Raw genomic sequence first — 18,060 nt, forward strand, 5'->3', positions numbered from 1 at the left:
CTCGTGTGCCTCTGAGTTTAGCACATGCCTTTCCATCTGCCTGCTTTCTCTTTCCCTACTCTTTACCTAGCAACCCTCATTTCTCCTTGTTACCACTGAAATGGCACTGTAATTCCCCAGTGAGGACCTCTCTCATTCCATTTTACATTTTTCCTTCATTATCCTTAACGCAATTTTACAACACACACACACACACACACACACACACACACACACACACACACATACACACACACACAATTTCATTTCCTGTGGTGAGGACCCAGAGTGAAACATGCTCCCTGAGCAATGCTGCAGGGGGCAGTGCAGCAGAGGTGCCACAGACTGTAGATCCCTCCCTGTAACTGAAGAATGGTAGCCTCTCTCCCAAATCTTACGAAGTCTCACATCCCTCTCACCATAGATTTCCCCAACAATCAGGGGCAGATTTTATGATATTCATGTTGGCTTTCATTAGGTCCAAGTAATTCCTAATATCCTACTTAACTTTATACTCTGCTTTTAAATTCTTTAAAAGCAAAGCTGAGTCTTTATAAAAAGCAAATTTGATTCTCTACATTGATACTTTTTTGAGTTTTTTTTTTTTAAAATATATTTTATTGATTTTTTTACAGAGAGGAAGGGAGAGAGATAGAGAGTTAGAAACATCGATGAGAGAGAAACATCGATCAGCTGCCTCCTGCACATCTCCCACTGGGGATGCGCCCGCAACCCAGGTACATGCCCCCGACCGGAACCGAACCTGGGACCCTTCAGTCCGCAGGCCGACGCTCTATCCACTGAGCCAGACCGGTTTCAGCTTTGAGTTTTCTTGTTGCAGTTCCAACACTCTCGCTTTTCTTCTACTCATATAGTCAAAACTGGTCACCAGCTGGCAAAGCAAAAGGCAGGAAGAGAGGTCGAAGCAGAATAAACATAAGCAAGGGAGTGCAATTAACTGAGAATATTAAGGAAGTCTGCTGACTGGCTGAACATGTTCCAGGGCTTAATGAGTTACTCCATGACTATTCATTGGTCTAAAGGATCTTTTAAGGTAGGGACTGTCTTGGCCTCGTACAGTATTTCACACATAATAGAAGCTCAATAAATGTTTATCATATTAAAAACTCTATTAGCTGCCCTTATAATATTGGGATGGAGCTTCTAACTTGAAGCCATTCTCCTACCTTTGGAGAAACCTATTCATCTCTTCCTTTCCACCTGGGCAGTGGGATTTCAGCTGGAGTCAACACTTTCAACATCAGTATCAAGGGACAAAAAGGTCAACTCTTTCTCAACCTTTTCTTTCTAAGCCCAGGGCTTGAATAGAATAGGCTCCCTAGAGTCTAAGTAGTGATTATTGCAATTATCTTTACTGTCACAGCATGCAGTCCCTACCAGGAGCTATTTTAAGGATGAGAAAACTCAAGTACTGGCAGTTCCTAACCACAGTGCCAGGTTAATCCAAGGGACCAACTGATTCCCAGTAGAATTGTCTCTCACAATAGAAACTGCCAAGCTGTCAGAATTTTAACTCTTATTATGATGCAGAGAAGACAACAAAGGATAACTTAAAGATTAAAATTGTGCCTATTTTATGGAGTAACTCATTAAGCTTTTGAAAACTCATCTTTTAAGCCCTTTAAACCCAGTTTTGTCTCCAGACCATTTAAAGTCAAAACCAAACCAAACCAAACAGGTGAAGTGAAAGTTTGCTCATACCACAGAAGGAAAAATGGCAGTGTGTGTGTGTGAGGGAGCCAGTTCAGCACAACCCCTCAGAACTGATCTTTGTACCCACAGGGATCTTATTGCAAAGGGTGGGTGACCAAGGAGATCATATTGGGGTGGTGAGATCACCAGAAAGTCTAAGTAAAAATCTAACCATGCTAGTTGGGCATCAGTGCCCATTTCTCCCCTTTTAATAAGAAAGAGAACTACTTTAACTGAAATTTTCTTCTGAGAAGTAACATTCAAGGTAACATTTCCCCCTTTCAATACGGGTTCTGGAGAGCAGAGTAGGTCTCCTAAGAATCAGTGTGTTGGCCTTCCAGAGAGTGAACATGGTTTGCTCATGCCAAAAAGACCTCGGTGAATCTTTTGCAGCCAGCCTACTTGCCAATTTCAAGGAATACGTTGTTTGTCATCCAGTGAATACCTAGTGAGTATGCAATAAAGTTTGTCCAATGAGTGAGTGACTAAGTATGCTCAGTCTTTTTGAACATCTTAAAGCATCCTATCTAATAATAGGCAAACACGGTAATTGACCGTACCTTTGCTATGCCTCCCATTGGCTGATCAGCAAGATATGCAAATTAACAGTTAGTTTGCATACGTAGGCGCGAACCAGCACAGTGAAGGTTTGAAGGCGGCTCCGGCCGGAGCAGTGAAGGCTTGAAGGTGGCTCCGGCCGGAGCGAAAGGCTGGGTCCCAGGTGCCGGAGGAAAACTGGTACCGGCAGCCAGGGGAAGGGAAGGCCTATTGCATGAATCTTTTCGTGCAACAGGCCTTTAGTCTATATATAAAACCCTAATGTGCAAATAGATTGAACAGCGGAACAACTGAACAACCAAACAACCTGTTGCTATGAGGTGCGCTGACCACCAGAGGACGCATGCGGAACATGGCAGGCGTTGGCAGCAGGCAGCAGGGTGCGAAACATGGCGAGTATCAGCCACAGCGGGATGGTGGAGCAGGTGAGAGGGGGCGCTAGACCAAGGCGGGGTGCCGGTCGCAGTCACTGGGGTGAGCCTCTGGTGGTTACTGAAAATTCTTTGCTCCCACGCGCCATGGTCCCGCCGGGCGCTCGCACCTGCTGCCAGTGCCAGCCCTGCTCACACCCACAGCTGGCGCTGGAGCTACCGCTCGCAACCGCTGCCGGTGCCTGGCACCAGCTCCGATCGTTCAGCACCATCAGCGGGTATGAGCGGTGGCTGCAGGCCCCAATTGCCCCTTAGGGCTTCTCCACCTCCCCCTAATTTTTAGGGGTGATCTGGGCAGCAGCCGCTGTTTACACCTGCTGATGGCGCCAGCCCTGTTCACACCCACTGCTGGCGCTGGCCCCAATTGCTCTGCGCCATCAGTGGGTGCAAGCGGGGCCAGTGCTGTCAGTGTGTGGGAGTGGCAGCAGCGGGAGCAGGGCTGCTGGCAGACAGGGAACCGGGGGCCGTGGCAGGAGGAGCCGGCAGGGGTGTGGAGGATGGGCCAAGACCTGGCCCTGTGCCCACCGCAGCGTTGTAGCTCACAGTTCCTTTCAAAGTGCATGAATTCATGCACTGGGCCCCTAGTCTATATATATAAAAGCCTAAGTGACCGAATGAACAGAAGACTGGTCGCTATGACGCTCAATGACCATCAGGGGGCAGATGCTCAATGCAGGAGCTGCCCCCTGGTGGTCAGTGCGCTCCCATCCCAGCAGCCCACCGGCCTGGTGGCAGCCACTCACTCCCTCAGTAGTCCTGCAGGTCCAATCTCTGGAGAACAGGCCAGGCACCAACAGACTGGCGCTGCCAGCAGGATCCCAACAGTGCTGCTGGCCTCCTGGAAGTTGGTTTTGGGCACTGCAGCCGCTTCCCCTCCCTAGACTCTCTGCAAGGAAGAAATGATATGAAAGTGGCCACCAGGTGCCTTCCGACAACCGGAGCGAACATCAGCAGGGCAGATCCGGATCCCAGGCTGGCAAGGGCATCCCACCACCCCTCCAGAGGGCCGATCATGCCCCAGCCTCCCATCCCCCCATCCCCCCCCCCCCCCCCCCGACCCTGGCACAGGCACCAGATGCAGGGCTCACAACTGGCGAGCACCACTGAGGAGGTGGGAGCCTCTCCTGGTCAGGACTGACTGGGTGTGAGGCCACGGCAGGTGCAGCGGGCTAGGATGAGTGGGAGCGGCAGGCAGGAGCAGCAGGCGGTATTGGACTGCTGGTATCAGCCCGACCCACTCAGGCCACCCCGAAGGACTCCACCTGTGTACAAATTCGTGCACCGGGCCTCCAGTGTATTATAATGTTAGAAACAGACCATATTCAATAAATATCCCTTCCAAAATTCTGAAGGGAAAGATTGGGTAGACTTTAAAAATTGCACCAAGAATTAACATTTTTAAAAGACAAATAAAGGCACACAGATGGTTAAAATTACCTTGGAGACTTTCTTCAAGTCCTACGAGATTGTAGTGATGGGTGTTGCTCACTTTCCTGCTCTAGCAAACACACAGGTACACTAACATCCTCAAATACATATTCTTCTATGTGCTTAGATAACACAGACACAAGAAAATAACCATTGGCATATTTGGTAATCCTGGCGTTGTTTACACAGCACTTCTATGGGGGAGGAGCAATCATTTGTGAGCCTTTTACAGAGACATTTTTCAGCTCATTCTGTGAGCAAATATGATGAGCTCAAGTCTCTAAGAAATTCAAGCCTGGAGAACTGGATAAATAAGTATAAATGAACTCATTTGACTGAGTGACATTTTCATTTAATTACAGTAGAAAATCAGCTCTAAAATAAATGATTATCACTGACAAAGAAGCAGAAATAAGGCCCTTAATTAATAAATTTCTAATAGTTGTTCTGTGGACTGAGAAGACTCATTAGTGAAGCAGCACATCGGGGAGGGAAGGAGACGTCGGGGAGACAAGGAGAAAAGAAAGGGAGCGAGGAAGCACAAAAGATAATGCATATTTAAACTTTTAAAAACAGAAAGAAAATTAGAGACCATTTATTTATGCCTTAGTACATGTTAAATTCTGCCAGACCGAAACTGTTACAGGAAAACTCTTTGTGTAACAAAACAAATAGCCAAGTCTCAGGAGAGGATCCATTTAAAAACAACAACAACGAATTTAGGTCAATGAAATTTGCTCTGCTATTATTTCATTTTCCCCTCTTTTCCACAGTATGGTCTGAATTTTAGGGACACAAACGACAAAAGAAATATCGAATGTCCTGACACTCAGAAGTAAGGATAAGTGCCGACATATATAGTATACCGTACACATGAATAATTTCATTTCTCTGATACAACGTGTATAAAAGGGAGCCTTCAGATGTATAAATCAAAGCCATAGCAGCTCTTACACAGCAGGCATTTGCAACCTTCGAGGTCACTTTTAATAATTTTCCGTGTACTCATTTATGCCAAATCAATTTCAATTAAATCAATTAAAATGGCAACTAGCAAAATGTCAAGTCATTGATCTAACAAGACTGAGATTACTCAGGATATTCGAGGGCATCGGGAAATCTAGACTGGCATCTCTGCCTCATTATGATGTCAAGTTGGGAGATAAACACATTTGATTTCCCAGTGTCCCAATGTATCTGGTATGCACGAGGTAGCTCAGCAAAACCGCACACCTCCCATTCCCAGCAGCCCAAAATAATGGATAATGGAGAATAGGGAGTGATAACGGTGTGCTAAGGAAGCTATTAAGAGACATCTTAATATTTACTGTGTTTTCATCTATTACCACAGGTTTGCCCAGTCTTGAGTTGACTTCTCTCCGTCCTCACTTGCAACCACCCTCCTTCAGGCTGTGAGCATCTCCCACACAGATTAATGCAAAAGCTTTCTCACCAGGTATCTGGCCTGTGTCGTCCTGTTCCAGTGCATCCCCTTATCTTCTGTTATACAAATCTAATCAGGACAGTCTCTGGTTCACAGCCTTTCGGTGGCTCCCCACTGTCTTAAGGAACTTTAAATTCCTTAAGGAGAGTAGACAAATAGGCATTCACTTCACCACTGGGTACCTCCTTTACCCTTCCCGCCTCACTTTCTGCCTTCTCCCCTTCCTTCTCACTCACCCTTGACCCTCCAACCATACTAGCTAATCTTCCTCGTATTTCTGGAATGCACCAAGCCCCCTCTTCAACCTTGGCCTCAGACCAGACTGTTCCCTTCAACTGGGACATTTTCCCTCCCTGCCCCAGTTAATGCCTCATGCACACATTGCCTCTTTTAGTTCTTAGTTTCCTGAGGGAGATGTCCCCTATCCCCCGAGTCATGGACGTCCCTCTGCTTATGCAATTTCCCAAGTATCATTAACATTCCTTTTCCCATCATTCACTATGTTACTATGCTTCCTTGCTTGATGAGCATCTTCCCCATTAAATTGCAAAATCCATGTACTTGAGAATCATGTCTCTCTGGCTTACTGTATTTCAGCAAAACCAGTAAGGGTCTGACAGACAGCAGAAACTCAGTAAATATACCATTTTTTAATAAGTGTACTTTTATGGCATGGTAGATCTCTCCAAGATTCCTATTGTCTTGGCAATTTTATATGGTAACTAAAGAAAAAATAAACACTCCCTGCTAACTATAGCATCTGGCTCAATTCAGAGCTCACTTACTCTTGAAAATATTCCTAATATACTAGTATTCCTTGTGGACTGGTTGCCATTCCCACATAATCCTAGAATTCTAACATTTACCTTTGTCTTTCCTTGCATCTCTTTCACTTGACTTCAAGAGCAAGGACTGTCTTGTTCATCCCCTTATCCCTAAAATACTAGTACAGTGCTGTGTACATGGTAGGATCTCAATAAATGTTTTCTGGATGAATTACTGAATGAATGACTGTGTGATTACTCTTGTAAAGGGATATATAAAAAGGGGGATCCTAAGAATGGAGGGGTTATTTCCGAGAAGAACAGATTTTCATTCTTGGCTGGGGCACAAGACTGGGCCATTCACAGTGTAGCCCATGCCTGTGGTGCCTTCTGGAATAGTCATGTAGAAACCTGGATGCAAGGAGAGCCTTGAATATCTACACTGTGTAGCGCTTTACTCCAGGAACTGGGAATTGGTGACCTCCCACAAAAATGGCCACAGAGAAAGCAGATAATATATAATACGAGGAAGAGACATTCTAAGGCACATGAATATTTCTCTATTTCTTCTCAGAAATGTCAAACGAGCTCAGTGTCTCCCTGAAAATGGCTGTGATTTTCTCTCTTCTAGTGTGCATGTCATTGTCCTACTACAGTTGCCTTTCTAAAAAGCCCAGAGAAGATCTGAATACCATAGAGCCCAGACTACAGGGGTTAGACCTACCCTGAAGTAATCAATATCACTTGTGGAAAATCCATGTAAGTATCAGTCATTTAAGATCCTTCAAATCCACAGTCAAACCACAAGGTCAATGTGAAATAACAATGCAATCTCCTGGCCATCTTGAACAGTCCAAGCAAGAAGCATCACATCTATAACTTATTTCATCTATAACACTTTAATGCAAAGGGATCAAAGGTAAAGAAGGCTGAGGTTGGTGATTTCCGCAGAGGCAGGCATGAAGTGTTTGGAATCCTTGGGGTTCCCTAAGGTTAACCTCCACTATGTAAAAAATCCCATTAAACACTGAGTACAGAAGTAATATTAAGGATCACTGTTACTACTGATAGAACATGTCCAAATTAGGCAAACGTGCCAGGCTTCTTCCACATGCTGGTTGGAGGGGCCATCAGCGGCACTCAGAACAGGCAGGTATTTATCATGAAGAATATAACAGTCAAGAAGCAAGGGTCCACCTTAAGCCCCACTTCAAACAAAACACCTAATAGATGGACCTTGAGAACATCGTGCTAAGTGAAAGTCAGGAAAAGCTACGTAAGAACTATATGATTTCACTCATATGTGGGATATAAAACTGAAACTTGTGAACACAAACTGCAGTGTGGTGATTGCCAGAGAGAAGGGGGTTCTAATATATGAGGTGACAGAAGAAGATGTGACTTTGTGTGATGGGCACATGATGTAATATACAGATCTTGTAACATAGAAACCCACACCTGAAACCTAAATGTTCATGTTGACCAATGTCACCCCAATCAACTTTATAAATAAATATTAAAAAACCCAATTAAACAAAACACCTGAATGAACTGGCCATAATGAACTCTCAGAATGAAAATGAAATAGGAGTGGATACTAGTGAGGGTGCATGTGGCACAATGCTAACTGCTGCTGATAAACTGACATGTGAGTTTAATAATACCCACAAAGACGTCTGTGTGTAGGCTTCTAAATATAAAGCTCAGACTACAGAACATTTCTCTAAAAGCTCAAGTACTTGAGCTTTCAGAGAAAGTTAGAAATATTCCTGGTCACAGAACTTGCACGACAGAGTGTGAAGATTTTTGAAATGTGTTGAGAGAAAGCTCAAAGGTAGCAGTCTGAGGAAATGCTATCTTGGATGCAATAGGGAAGAAACATTTGGTTGGCAAATCATAATGCAATAACACTGAATGAAGAAATGGTAATGAAAGCCCCAAATGCAAGAAGAATAATATACAATAAGTCCTATAAAATTATTGATCTAACATCCTCATCTATCATGAGCTCCTGCACAATTAAATGGGTTTTGGAGAAAAAATTCACTTTATGTCACCTGAAAGTGTATCTCAGAAGAGCACTTAAGAACTGAAAATATTAGGCAAAGCAAGTCAAGGCAAGTGGGTAGCTTACATATTTAAGGGCTCTTGCCAAAGGTATGTGTTATATTTAAGAGTCCTCACCATCATCTTTATTGATGGTGACACAACACAAAAAGATCATAGGGAATAAAAGAGGTTCTGGGTCATGTTGCTCACGGAGAAAGAGTATTCAAAATGGCCTTGTAGCTACTCTCTTTTTTTAATTACGAATTCATAAAAATTGATATTGCATCCACTGCTTTGAAAGGATTAAGTTGAAAATGAAATAGAGTCAGTAAACAGGACAAAAAGGGCAACATTAAATTAAAATCAGGAAAAAAAAGAGGAACCACTCTCGGCTGGGTACTGTGCTAGGATGTAGGAGCACAAAGAAAAATCAGGAGACAAATAAGGCTGTAGATGACCTGCAGGGAAGATGGAGAGACACTGTGTCCCTGTGCCTTTGCAGGCTCCTCCTTCTGCCTCATGCCAGCCCTTGCCCATCTGTTCAAACTTTTATCCTTCAAGATCAAGTTCATATATTATACCTTTGGCAAGTCTTTCTTTACCCCCCCCCCCCCCCAAATAGTGGCCTGGTGCATGAATTGGTGCACACTGAAAGGAAATTAATTAGAAGAAATATTTTAATATTGCTATTCACCCTTCCTCTATAATACAAGTGTCAACCAAATTCACGATTGACAATGACAGATTGAAACCCATGTGTGCGATTGGTGCCAGCGAGAGCTTTATATATATCTTGCACATGCACGAGTCAACTTAGCCTTTTATAGATATAGAATAAACTTGCTTAGTTTGATCTGCTTTCTAATTTAGCTAAAATTTTTCCAGCCAAGTGAAGCACCCCAACTTCTCTTTCATGTAATTGTCAGCAACACAGCAGTAAATATCAACACAAAGCAGATTATTATTATTATTATTATTTAATATATTTTCATTGATTTCAGAGAGGAAGGGAGAGGGAGAGAGAGACAGAAACATCAATGAGAGAGAATCATTGACAGGATGTCTCCTGCATGCCCCCCGCTGGGGATCAAGCCCACACCCCGAGCATGTGCCCTTGACCAGAATTGAACCTGGGACCCTTCAGTCTGCAGGCCGACACTCTATCCACTGAGCCAAACTGTCTAGGGACAAAGCAGATTATTATTGTAGATCACACAGGGAGAACAAAGGGTAAAATATTTAACTGCAGTGCTGTTTGACTATACTCTGCACAGTGAGAAAACCTGAAGTCATTTTCAAGGTCCACCATTTCTTACTTCTTTTCAGTCAGGTCAAGTTTCTAAGCTTTCTAAATCTCTGTTTTCTGGCTAATGAAAAGAAAATAGGATTCCACTGAGTTTCCTATCTACCTACTCCTGGACTTCTGTGAGGATCAAATGAGATGAGGCACAGGAAAAAGCTTCATAGACATTTCGTTAAAGTGTGAAATGTCTGCACCTGGCTATAAAGCAAGTTGTGTTCCTGGGTTGAAGAAACTGCAAGGAGAGTAGTCACTAGGGAGAGGAAGCCGGGAGTTGCTACATGACATCATTACCTGGATGGACACTTAGCATATTATCCTTTTATATATACAGATTCCCAGGTGATGCTATGCTCCAGCTCTGAACATCTCTGCATCTCTGCAATGGCATACAATCCTATCCTCATTGTTAGACTGGTTACTCCTTTTTATCCCTAGTATTCACCACAGAGCCTGCACTCATTGGATGGAAAAACAAAAGGACACTGTGTAATGGCAACATTATTAGCATGAACAACGTGCTTAGTGATGCAGAAGAGGGAATGACTGGTTTTGCATGAGAGAAGGTGTAAGGTTTCTCAAAAGAAGTGCTGTCTTGTAAAGGCCAGGTCCTTTTGTGAGCTTTATTCTATCATACTCATAACAACTATGTGAAATAGAGCCTCTCCCCATTTTACAATCGAGAAATCTTAATCTCTGATAAGTGACTTGGCCAAAGTTAATACATCTATAAAATGCCCAGAATGGCTTTCTATGGAATGCTAATGAGTTTGGATTTTATTCTGTAGGCAACTGGGAGATATCAAATGGTTTAAGGAGGAAAATAATGTGGTCAGAAATATATTTTAAAAAATTAACTCTGGCAATATAAGTAGAAAGTTAATTAAAGGAGAATGAATGGGTCAGGGCAGAGACTAGAGGTCAAATAATAATTAGTAGGTTATTCTATGGATTATGAAGGAGCTAACGAGGAATGAATTAATACAGTGGCAAGGGTGATTATGAATCAAGAAGATTGGAAACCCATTTTATAAGAAGAATTCAGAGAATTTAGTCACTGATTACTCTAATTGGTAAAGGGAAATGAGTAATCACCAGTGACTCTGAGCTTCTATATTAGGTAATGGCATTATTAACCTCAAGAAGAAATATGGGGGAAGAAAGGCCAGGGAGATAGTGAGAAAAACAATGGGGTTAACATTGGGTATTTTTAAGATGGCAGTGGAATATTTAGGGGAGATTTAAATGAGGCACTGAAGTTTCAGAGAAGTCCAAAATGTATTTGAGAGTCACTATGAAGTAGGGAATGGTTAAAGCAATGGGAGTAGATGGGATTCCCCAGAGAGCATGAAAAAATGAGAAGAGTTAAGAGGACCCATTGACAGGGAACATTGAGGTTTGGGGAGTGGCAGGGAAAGGCAGACTTCCACCAACTTCAGGAGACATTAGAAAGAGAAGAGGGGAACCAAGAGGGTCATTATCATATTCATGAAAACAGGTAAGTACCAAGGAGGAATAGTTCAACGTAACCCAACGATAAGACAGAAGAACTGAATATGACAAGAACTGAGATGTGAACACCAGATTTGTCACACCAGTAGCACAACTAAATAAAATACAAGAAGCGGGGAAATTCAAGTGTTGTAATTTGAGAGACACTAGATAAGGCCATCAGGCATACTTCCATATGCATAGAAGGGAATCCAATTGGCTCACGCTTTCTTCCCTAGGAGCTGGAAATATTATGAGATTTTCTTCCTCAGAAGGGAGACAACAGAAGTATTTCTCAATGGCATTTGAGGAAAGCCATATCCTATTACCTGTACAAACATGCTAAGAAAACTTTAATCAAATGAATAAGTAAACTACATATGTCTGACCTGAACTTATTTTGAGACAATGGGCTAGAAACTCCAAGAAAACAGGGGCTTAATGTGGTGATGCCTCCAAGAAGTGTGAGGTAGGCCTTGTACAAAAGTACAGTAATTTTCAGAAAACCTCCAATACAAACTTTAATACATATGTATTAAAGCCACTCTCTGATACTGTTAATCTACTTTTCTTATTCTAAGAATACTGGCCTGGCAGGTTTTTTTGAAGCTAAGCATATATGTATGATACAACCTAGCAATCCCACCTCTAGGTATTTACCCAATGAAGTAAAAACTGATTTTATATAAAACCTGTATGTGAGCCAAAATCGGTTTGGCTCAGTGGATAGAGCGTCGGCCTGCGGACTGAAGGGTCCCAGGTTCGATTCTGGTCAAGGGCATGTATCTGGGTTGCGGGCACATCCCCAGTGGGAGATGTGCAGGAGGCGGCTGATCGATGTTTCTCTTTCATCGATGTTTCTGGCTCTCTGTCTCTCTCCCTTCCTCTCTGTGAAGAATCGATAAAATATATTAAAAAAAAAAAAAAACCTGTATGTGAATACTTATATCAGCTTTATTAGTACTTGCCCAAACTGGATCCAACCCACATGTCTCTCAACAGGAAAATGGATACACAAATTGTGGTGTATCCATCCAATGGGATACTAAGCAAGGAAAATGAATGAACCAGTGGTAAACACCACAGTATTGATACATCTCAATGCATTGTAGTAAATGAAAGAAGCCAGACTCTATGATTTTACTCACATAACATTCTAAAAAGGGAAAAGCTAAAGGGCCAGAAAAACATATCAGTGGTTGCTGGAGGCTCAGAGTAATGAGAGTGGTTGACAACAAAGGGGTATCAAGGAGAGTATTTTTTGAAGTATGGAACTTTTATATCTTGACTGCGATGGTGGTTCTGCAACTGTTTGCATTTGTCAAAACTTGCAGAACTGTGTACTAAAAATGAAAACTTTACCACATGTAAATTATACTTGAAAATAGAGCTCAGCCGGTGTGCTTAGTGGTTAAGTGCCGATCCAGGAACCAAGAGATTGATGGTTTGATTGCCAGTCAGGGCACATGCCTGGGTGGTGGGCTTAATCCCTGGTAGGGGCCATGCAGGAGGCAGCTGATCGATGATGTTCCTCTCTCATTGACATTTCTACCTCTCTAGCCCTCTCCCTTCCTCTCTCTCTCTAAAAAAATACATATTTAAAAACAAAAACAAAAACAGTGAGGAGAAGAATACTTGTCTGGGAATTAGACCTTGTATCTAGTCTCAGTTATGCCACTAACTAGCTGTGTAACCATGGATTATCCTCTAATCCTCTTTGGATCTTGGTGACCAAATCTGCAAAACAAGATTGGTAAATTTCTCAGAGTCTATTGCCATGTTTTATAAAGATGTCCTTTTTTAAGTTAGGTGGTAGACCAGATGGCCTATTTCAATTCAAACGAACTACCTCAGTTGCTGAGTTATCATTGCGGAGGTGACTGGACTAAAATACACAATCTGTACACATGGTTCTGAAAGTCTTCTTGGATTGGAAAGTGGTATTTCTAATTTGTGTTGTTTTAAAAGATGGAGCTTTGGGAAAGTCCATCTGGTCAGGCAATTCGCAATTAAAATTTGACACATATATTTGGACAATGTGGAAAAAGTCTTTTGGGAAACACTAATGTTTAATGAGTTATAACTGGCCTCAGTAAACAATCGTGCGCTTCTATTTTTTCATTTTGTAGGCACTAATTAAAAAGGCATCTGAAGATGGATGTTTTTACTACCTTCATCTGCTTTATCCTCCAGTGGGAACACTGCTTTCTACTGCATGAATTTACTGAAGGCTCATAATTGCTGTTACATTGTTACACTATCCATGAATTTGTAGACAAGGCAGACATTGAAAAGGAGCCAGGAGTGGCTCTATCCGGGTTGAAGAAAGCATTTATAGCTCAAAAGGGAAGATACTAAGTATAAAAAAATAATAATCTTGATGAAAATAAGATGAAACATTGTAAAGTAGAGGCCCACAAACCGTGACTAGCAATTATGCCTGTAAATAATGTTTTATTGGGACACTGCTATGAACAATTCATTTAGGATTGCCTGTGGTTATTTTTGCACAGTATGACCCTCAAAAACTAAAATACTTACTGGCCTTTTACACAGAAAAGGTGCCAACACCCTTTCATAAAATATGCCCTGAACTATGCTGTATGGCTTCTGCATACCATCTCACTTAATCATCTTAGCACCACCATGAAATAGGAATTATTCTTCCCACTTGACACATCAGAGATGGTGAAATGTAATGGACAAAGATTTCATGTGGAGTCAGACAGACCTGCACTATGCTTTTTACTAGTTGTCTGACTTTGGGTTTATTACTTAAATTCTCCAACCTCAGTTTCTCCATGTGTAAATTGGGGCCAACACCAATACTGAGTAGGAGTCAATGTGACAATTAGTGCAATGCTTTGTCTATTGTATGCATCTAACACTCATTAGCTATATGAGAAAAGCTTTCAGTATCCCTGGGGTGTTTTTCTTCCTAGAGATACTGTCCATTAATAAAACACTAATGATGCCCATCATATGGTTGGTTACGGATTAATTTGAAGGATCCCAAAATAGTCTGCACCACTGCTCTGTGTTACATAAGGCACCTTTTCCTCAGTCTCTCATGAATCAAGCCAAAGGAAAGGATAATAACGATGTTTCCAGTTCTGCACTGCATTTCCCAAGAGAAAATTGAAGGTGCCCTAACAGGGCGAACTTTCCTACAAGCAAGCCCACCAGATCGACATCCCCACGGCGCCACTGATGGGACACAGAAGACCAAAAGGCTGCCCGGGGGAAGGAACTGCTTCAAAGGCACCAAAGGAGACATTAAAGCAGGGCCAAACATTGTTTATGTTGCTGGCAAATGTCAGGCAGTTACAGGGCCATGGCGAATAAAGGCAGGGAAACCAGAGGCCAGAATTTCAGTGGAAAGGCAGCTGACTTTAGATGATGAGCTGGTTCAGGAATTTCAGTCAGGATGCCTTAATAGTGCCTCAAAACAGATAAATTCACTGTGCATCCACGGTGTTTAAAATGCCTTATCGTTCTCGTCTTTTGGTCAGCATCCGGAAGGAGCAGAGCAGGTAAAAGGACACAGCCTTCACCTTCCTTGAGCTCAGGTAACTCCCATTGGCTGGGACCAGCTTTCTCAGTCCATTTCTGTCTATCTTGGTCCTATTACTGTCCTGGGGCTCCTGGCCAACTCGGTGAAAATGACTGGTGTAGAATTAACAGCTTAAGGCAAGTTTTAAAACAGCAACCAAAAGCTGGAAAAGTAGGCTTAATTATCTATTATTTCATTTCCTCTAGAAACATGGTAAACTGAGCTTGCAGATGGGTGTATCTTATCTGGAGGTCTGATTATAAACGGATGCAATTAATTTGATGTGTGTGTGTGTGTGTGTTTAATTTCTACATTCAAAATAATGATGTTTCCCTGAGAGAAAATATTTAGAGTTTATTTATTCATTTCATTATGGAGTTGATCTCCAAGTTTGTGGCAGGTTCTTTTGAATGTCTCCAGTGGTGGCCAGACTTCCCCCTTTGAGGATGGGGTTCCTCTTTGGAAATGGCAGCCAACTATTTAGCTCCAGATCTTGTAAATAAAGTGGGTAATTAAGCATAGTGAAACATGGTGGGTCAAAAATAAAACTTGGAGAAAAGCAAATAATCCAATTAAAAAATAAGCAAAGAATCTGAATAGATGTTTTTCCAAAGAACATATACAAATGGTCAACGAGCACATGAAAATGAGCTCAACATCGTTAGCCATCAGGGAAATGCAAATCAAAACCACAATGAAATACCACTTCACACACATCAGAATGGTTATAATAAAAAAGACAATAACAAATGTTGGCAAGGATGTAGAGAAATTGGAACCCTCATACATTGCTTGTGGAAACGTAAAATGATACAGCTGCTTTGGAAAACAGTCTGGCAGCTCCTTAAATGGTTACATATGGAGTTATCATATGACTCAACAATTCTACTCCGAGGAATATACCCAAGAGAAATGAAAACAGGTCCACACAAAACTTGAGCACAAATGTTGAAAATAGAATTTTTGATAATAGCCAAGATTCAGAAACAAAACAAATGTCCACCAATTAATGTATGGATAAATAAAACGTTACACTCTTGCAATGGAATATTATTTGGGAATAAAAAGAGATAAAATATTGGCACTTGCTTACAACATGGGAGAACTTGAACAACATTATCCTAAGTGAAAGTAGCCGATCACCAATGACCACATATTGAATAATTCCAATTATAGAAAATGTACAGAATAGGCAAATATACAGGAAGTAGATAAGCGGTAGTCAAGTTTTGGTGGTTGGGGTTGGGGGGTGGCGGGGTGTCGGGAAGACATGGAGAATGACTTTTAATGGGTAATTTTTCTCTCTCTTTTTCTTAGAATGAGGTAACATTGATTTATAACATTATATATGTTTCAGGTATACAACATTATAATCCAATCCTATCTAATAAAAGAGAAACATGGTAATTAAGCATAACTTTGCTACCCTTCCCATTGGCTAATCAGCAAGATATGCAAATTAACTGCCAGCCAAGATGGCAGCCGGTAGCCAGGCAGCTGAAGCGAACAGGAGGCTTGCTTTCTCCAGTGACGGAGGAGAGGAAGCCAAGGTTCCCCGCCTGCCGCTGCCGGTCTCTGAGCTGCAGTCTAAGAAACAATGTTGCAAATATAGAAGCTAAACAATCCCCAGAAACCTGTTTTCAGCCAGCTGGCCTCGGACCTGGAGCTGAAACAGTGTTTCAATTATAGAACCCAAACAAACCCAGATCAGTAGCCGACGTCTCAGAGCTGGAGCCGAGCCTCAGAGCTAAAGCCGGCTCTCAGGTCCAGTGACAGCCATAGAAGGTAAATAAATCCCAGAATAAAAAAACAAAGAGAAAAAAAGGAGAGGTTGGGAGCTTCAGTCACCCGCCAGCCTGAAAACAGCCCTCAGCCCCTCACCCAGACTGGCCAGGAACCCCAGTGGGGACCCCCACCCTGAAGGAGGTGTGTCCAGCTGCAAACAGCCATCATCCCCTCATCCAGGCTGGCCAGGCACCCCAGTGGGGACTCCCACCCTGATCCAGGACACCCTTCAGGGCAAACCAGCTGGCCCCCACCTGTGCACCAGGCCTCTATCCTATATAGTAAAAGGGTAATATGCCTCCCAGCACTAGGATCAGCGGAGCCGTGAGGCCTCCCTGCCCCGGTGTCAAGCGGAGCTGTGAGGCCTCCCGTCACCGGGATCAGTGGAGCAGTGAGGCTTCACTGCCCTGGTGTCAAGCGGAGCCGCGAGGCCTCCTGGCCCCTGGAGCAGTGTGACAGGGGGCAGCGCCCAAACCCCCTGATCGCCCTGCAGCTCTGTGTGTGACAGGGGGCGGGGCTACAACCTCCCTATCTGCCCTGCTCTGTTCCTGACAGGGGAAGGTGCCCCAACTCCCTGATCAGCCCTGCTCTGTGTGTGACAGGGTGTGGCACCCCAGCCCTGCCATGGGCCCTGCTCTGTGTGTGACGGGGTGGAGCCGCAACCTCCCCATCGGCCCTGCCCTGAGTGTGACAGGGGGTGTGCCCCAACCCCCTGATCGGCCCTGCTCTGTGTGTGACAGGGGGCGGTGCCCCAACTCCCCTATCGGCCCTACTCTGTGCGTGACAGGGGGGAGCTCCCCAACTCCCTGATCGGCCCTGCTCTGTGCGTGACAGGGTATGGAACCCCAACCCCCCTGATGGGCCCTGCTCTGTGCGTGATAGGGGGCAGCGCCCCAACCCCCTGATCGGCCCTGCTCTGTGCGTGACAGGGGGTGGTGCTGCAACCTCCGCATCAACCCTGCCTTGAGTGTGACAGGGGGCGGTGCCCAAACCCCCCAATCGGCCCTACCCTGAGCGTGACTGAGGGTGGCATCACAACCTCCCAATCCGCCCTGCTCTGTGCATGACAGGGGGCGGCGCCCCAACTCCCCAATCAGCCCTACTCTGAGCCCGACCAGGAGCCGTGGGGCAGGCACCTAGGGATTGGCCCTGCCCTCTGCCACCCGGGAGTGGGCCTAAGCCAGCAGGTCGTTATCTCCCAAGGGGTCCCAGACTGTGAGAGGGCACAGGCCAGGCTGAGGGACACTCCCCGCCCCCACCGCCAGTGTGCACTGGGCCTCTAGTATCTGTATAATATTCTATAGCGTGTTCACCACCAAAAGTCCCAATTTCCATACTTCTATAGCAAACCTAGACCCAAAATATTTTAAGGAACCCCAGCTATCTTTAGAACTTCTGTTATCAGTCAACAAAACAAAATAAAACAAAAACAAATTTTTTGCTTTATGTTTTTTTAAAAAACTTTTTTTCAATAAGGCTATGGATTTTCTAAAGGCTGCCTAACATAAAATGAGTCTGAACATTAACATGTAAAGGACAAGCAATAAAAACAGTATTATGAGTGC

The 18,060-nt window shown here is 43.6% G+C and overlaps 1 protein-coding gene across 4 annotated transcripts in view; it reads right to left on the bottom strand.

Moving 5' to 3' along the window:
• The window catches only part of SAMD12 (sterile alpha motif domain containing 12), a 349,257-nt gene that overhangs the window by 136,501 nt on the left and 194,696 nt on the right, over nucleotides 1–18,060 (bottom strand). The window contains exon 5 of one of the 4 annotated variants that reach the window (XM_036338126.1): nucleotides 766–871. The exons of the other annotated variants lie outside the window; for them this stretch is intronic. Within the exon in view, the coding sequence (XP_036194019.1) occupies nucleotides 855–871 (17 nt within the window). The 3' untranslated portion in view covers nucleotides 766–854. Of the gene's footprint in view, nucleotides 1–765; nucleotides 872–18,060 lie in introns of those variants that run through there. 4 annotated transcript variants of the gene reach the window in all.

The sequence above is a fragment of the Myotis myotis genome, unplaced genomic scaffold, assembly GCF_014108235.1.
Source record: "Myotis myotis isolate mMyoMyo1 unplaced genomic scaffold, mMyoMyo1.p scaffold_m19_p_16, whole genome shotgun sequence".
NCBI classification, from domain to species: domain Eukaryota; kingdom Metazoa; phylum Chordata; class Mammalia; order Chiroptera; family Vespertilionidae; genus Myotis; species Myotis myotis.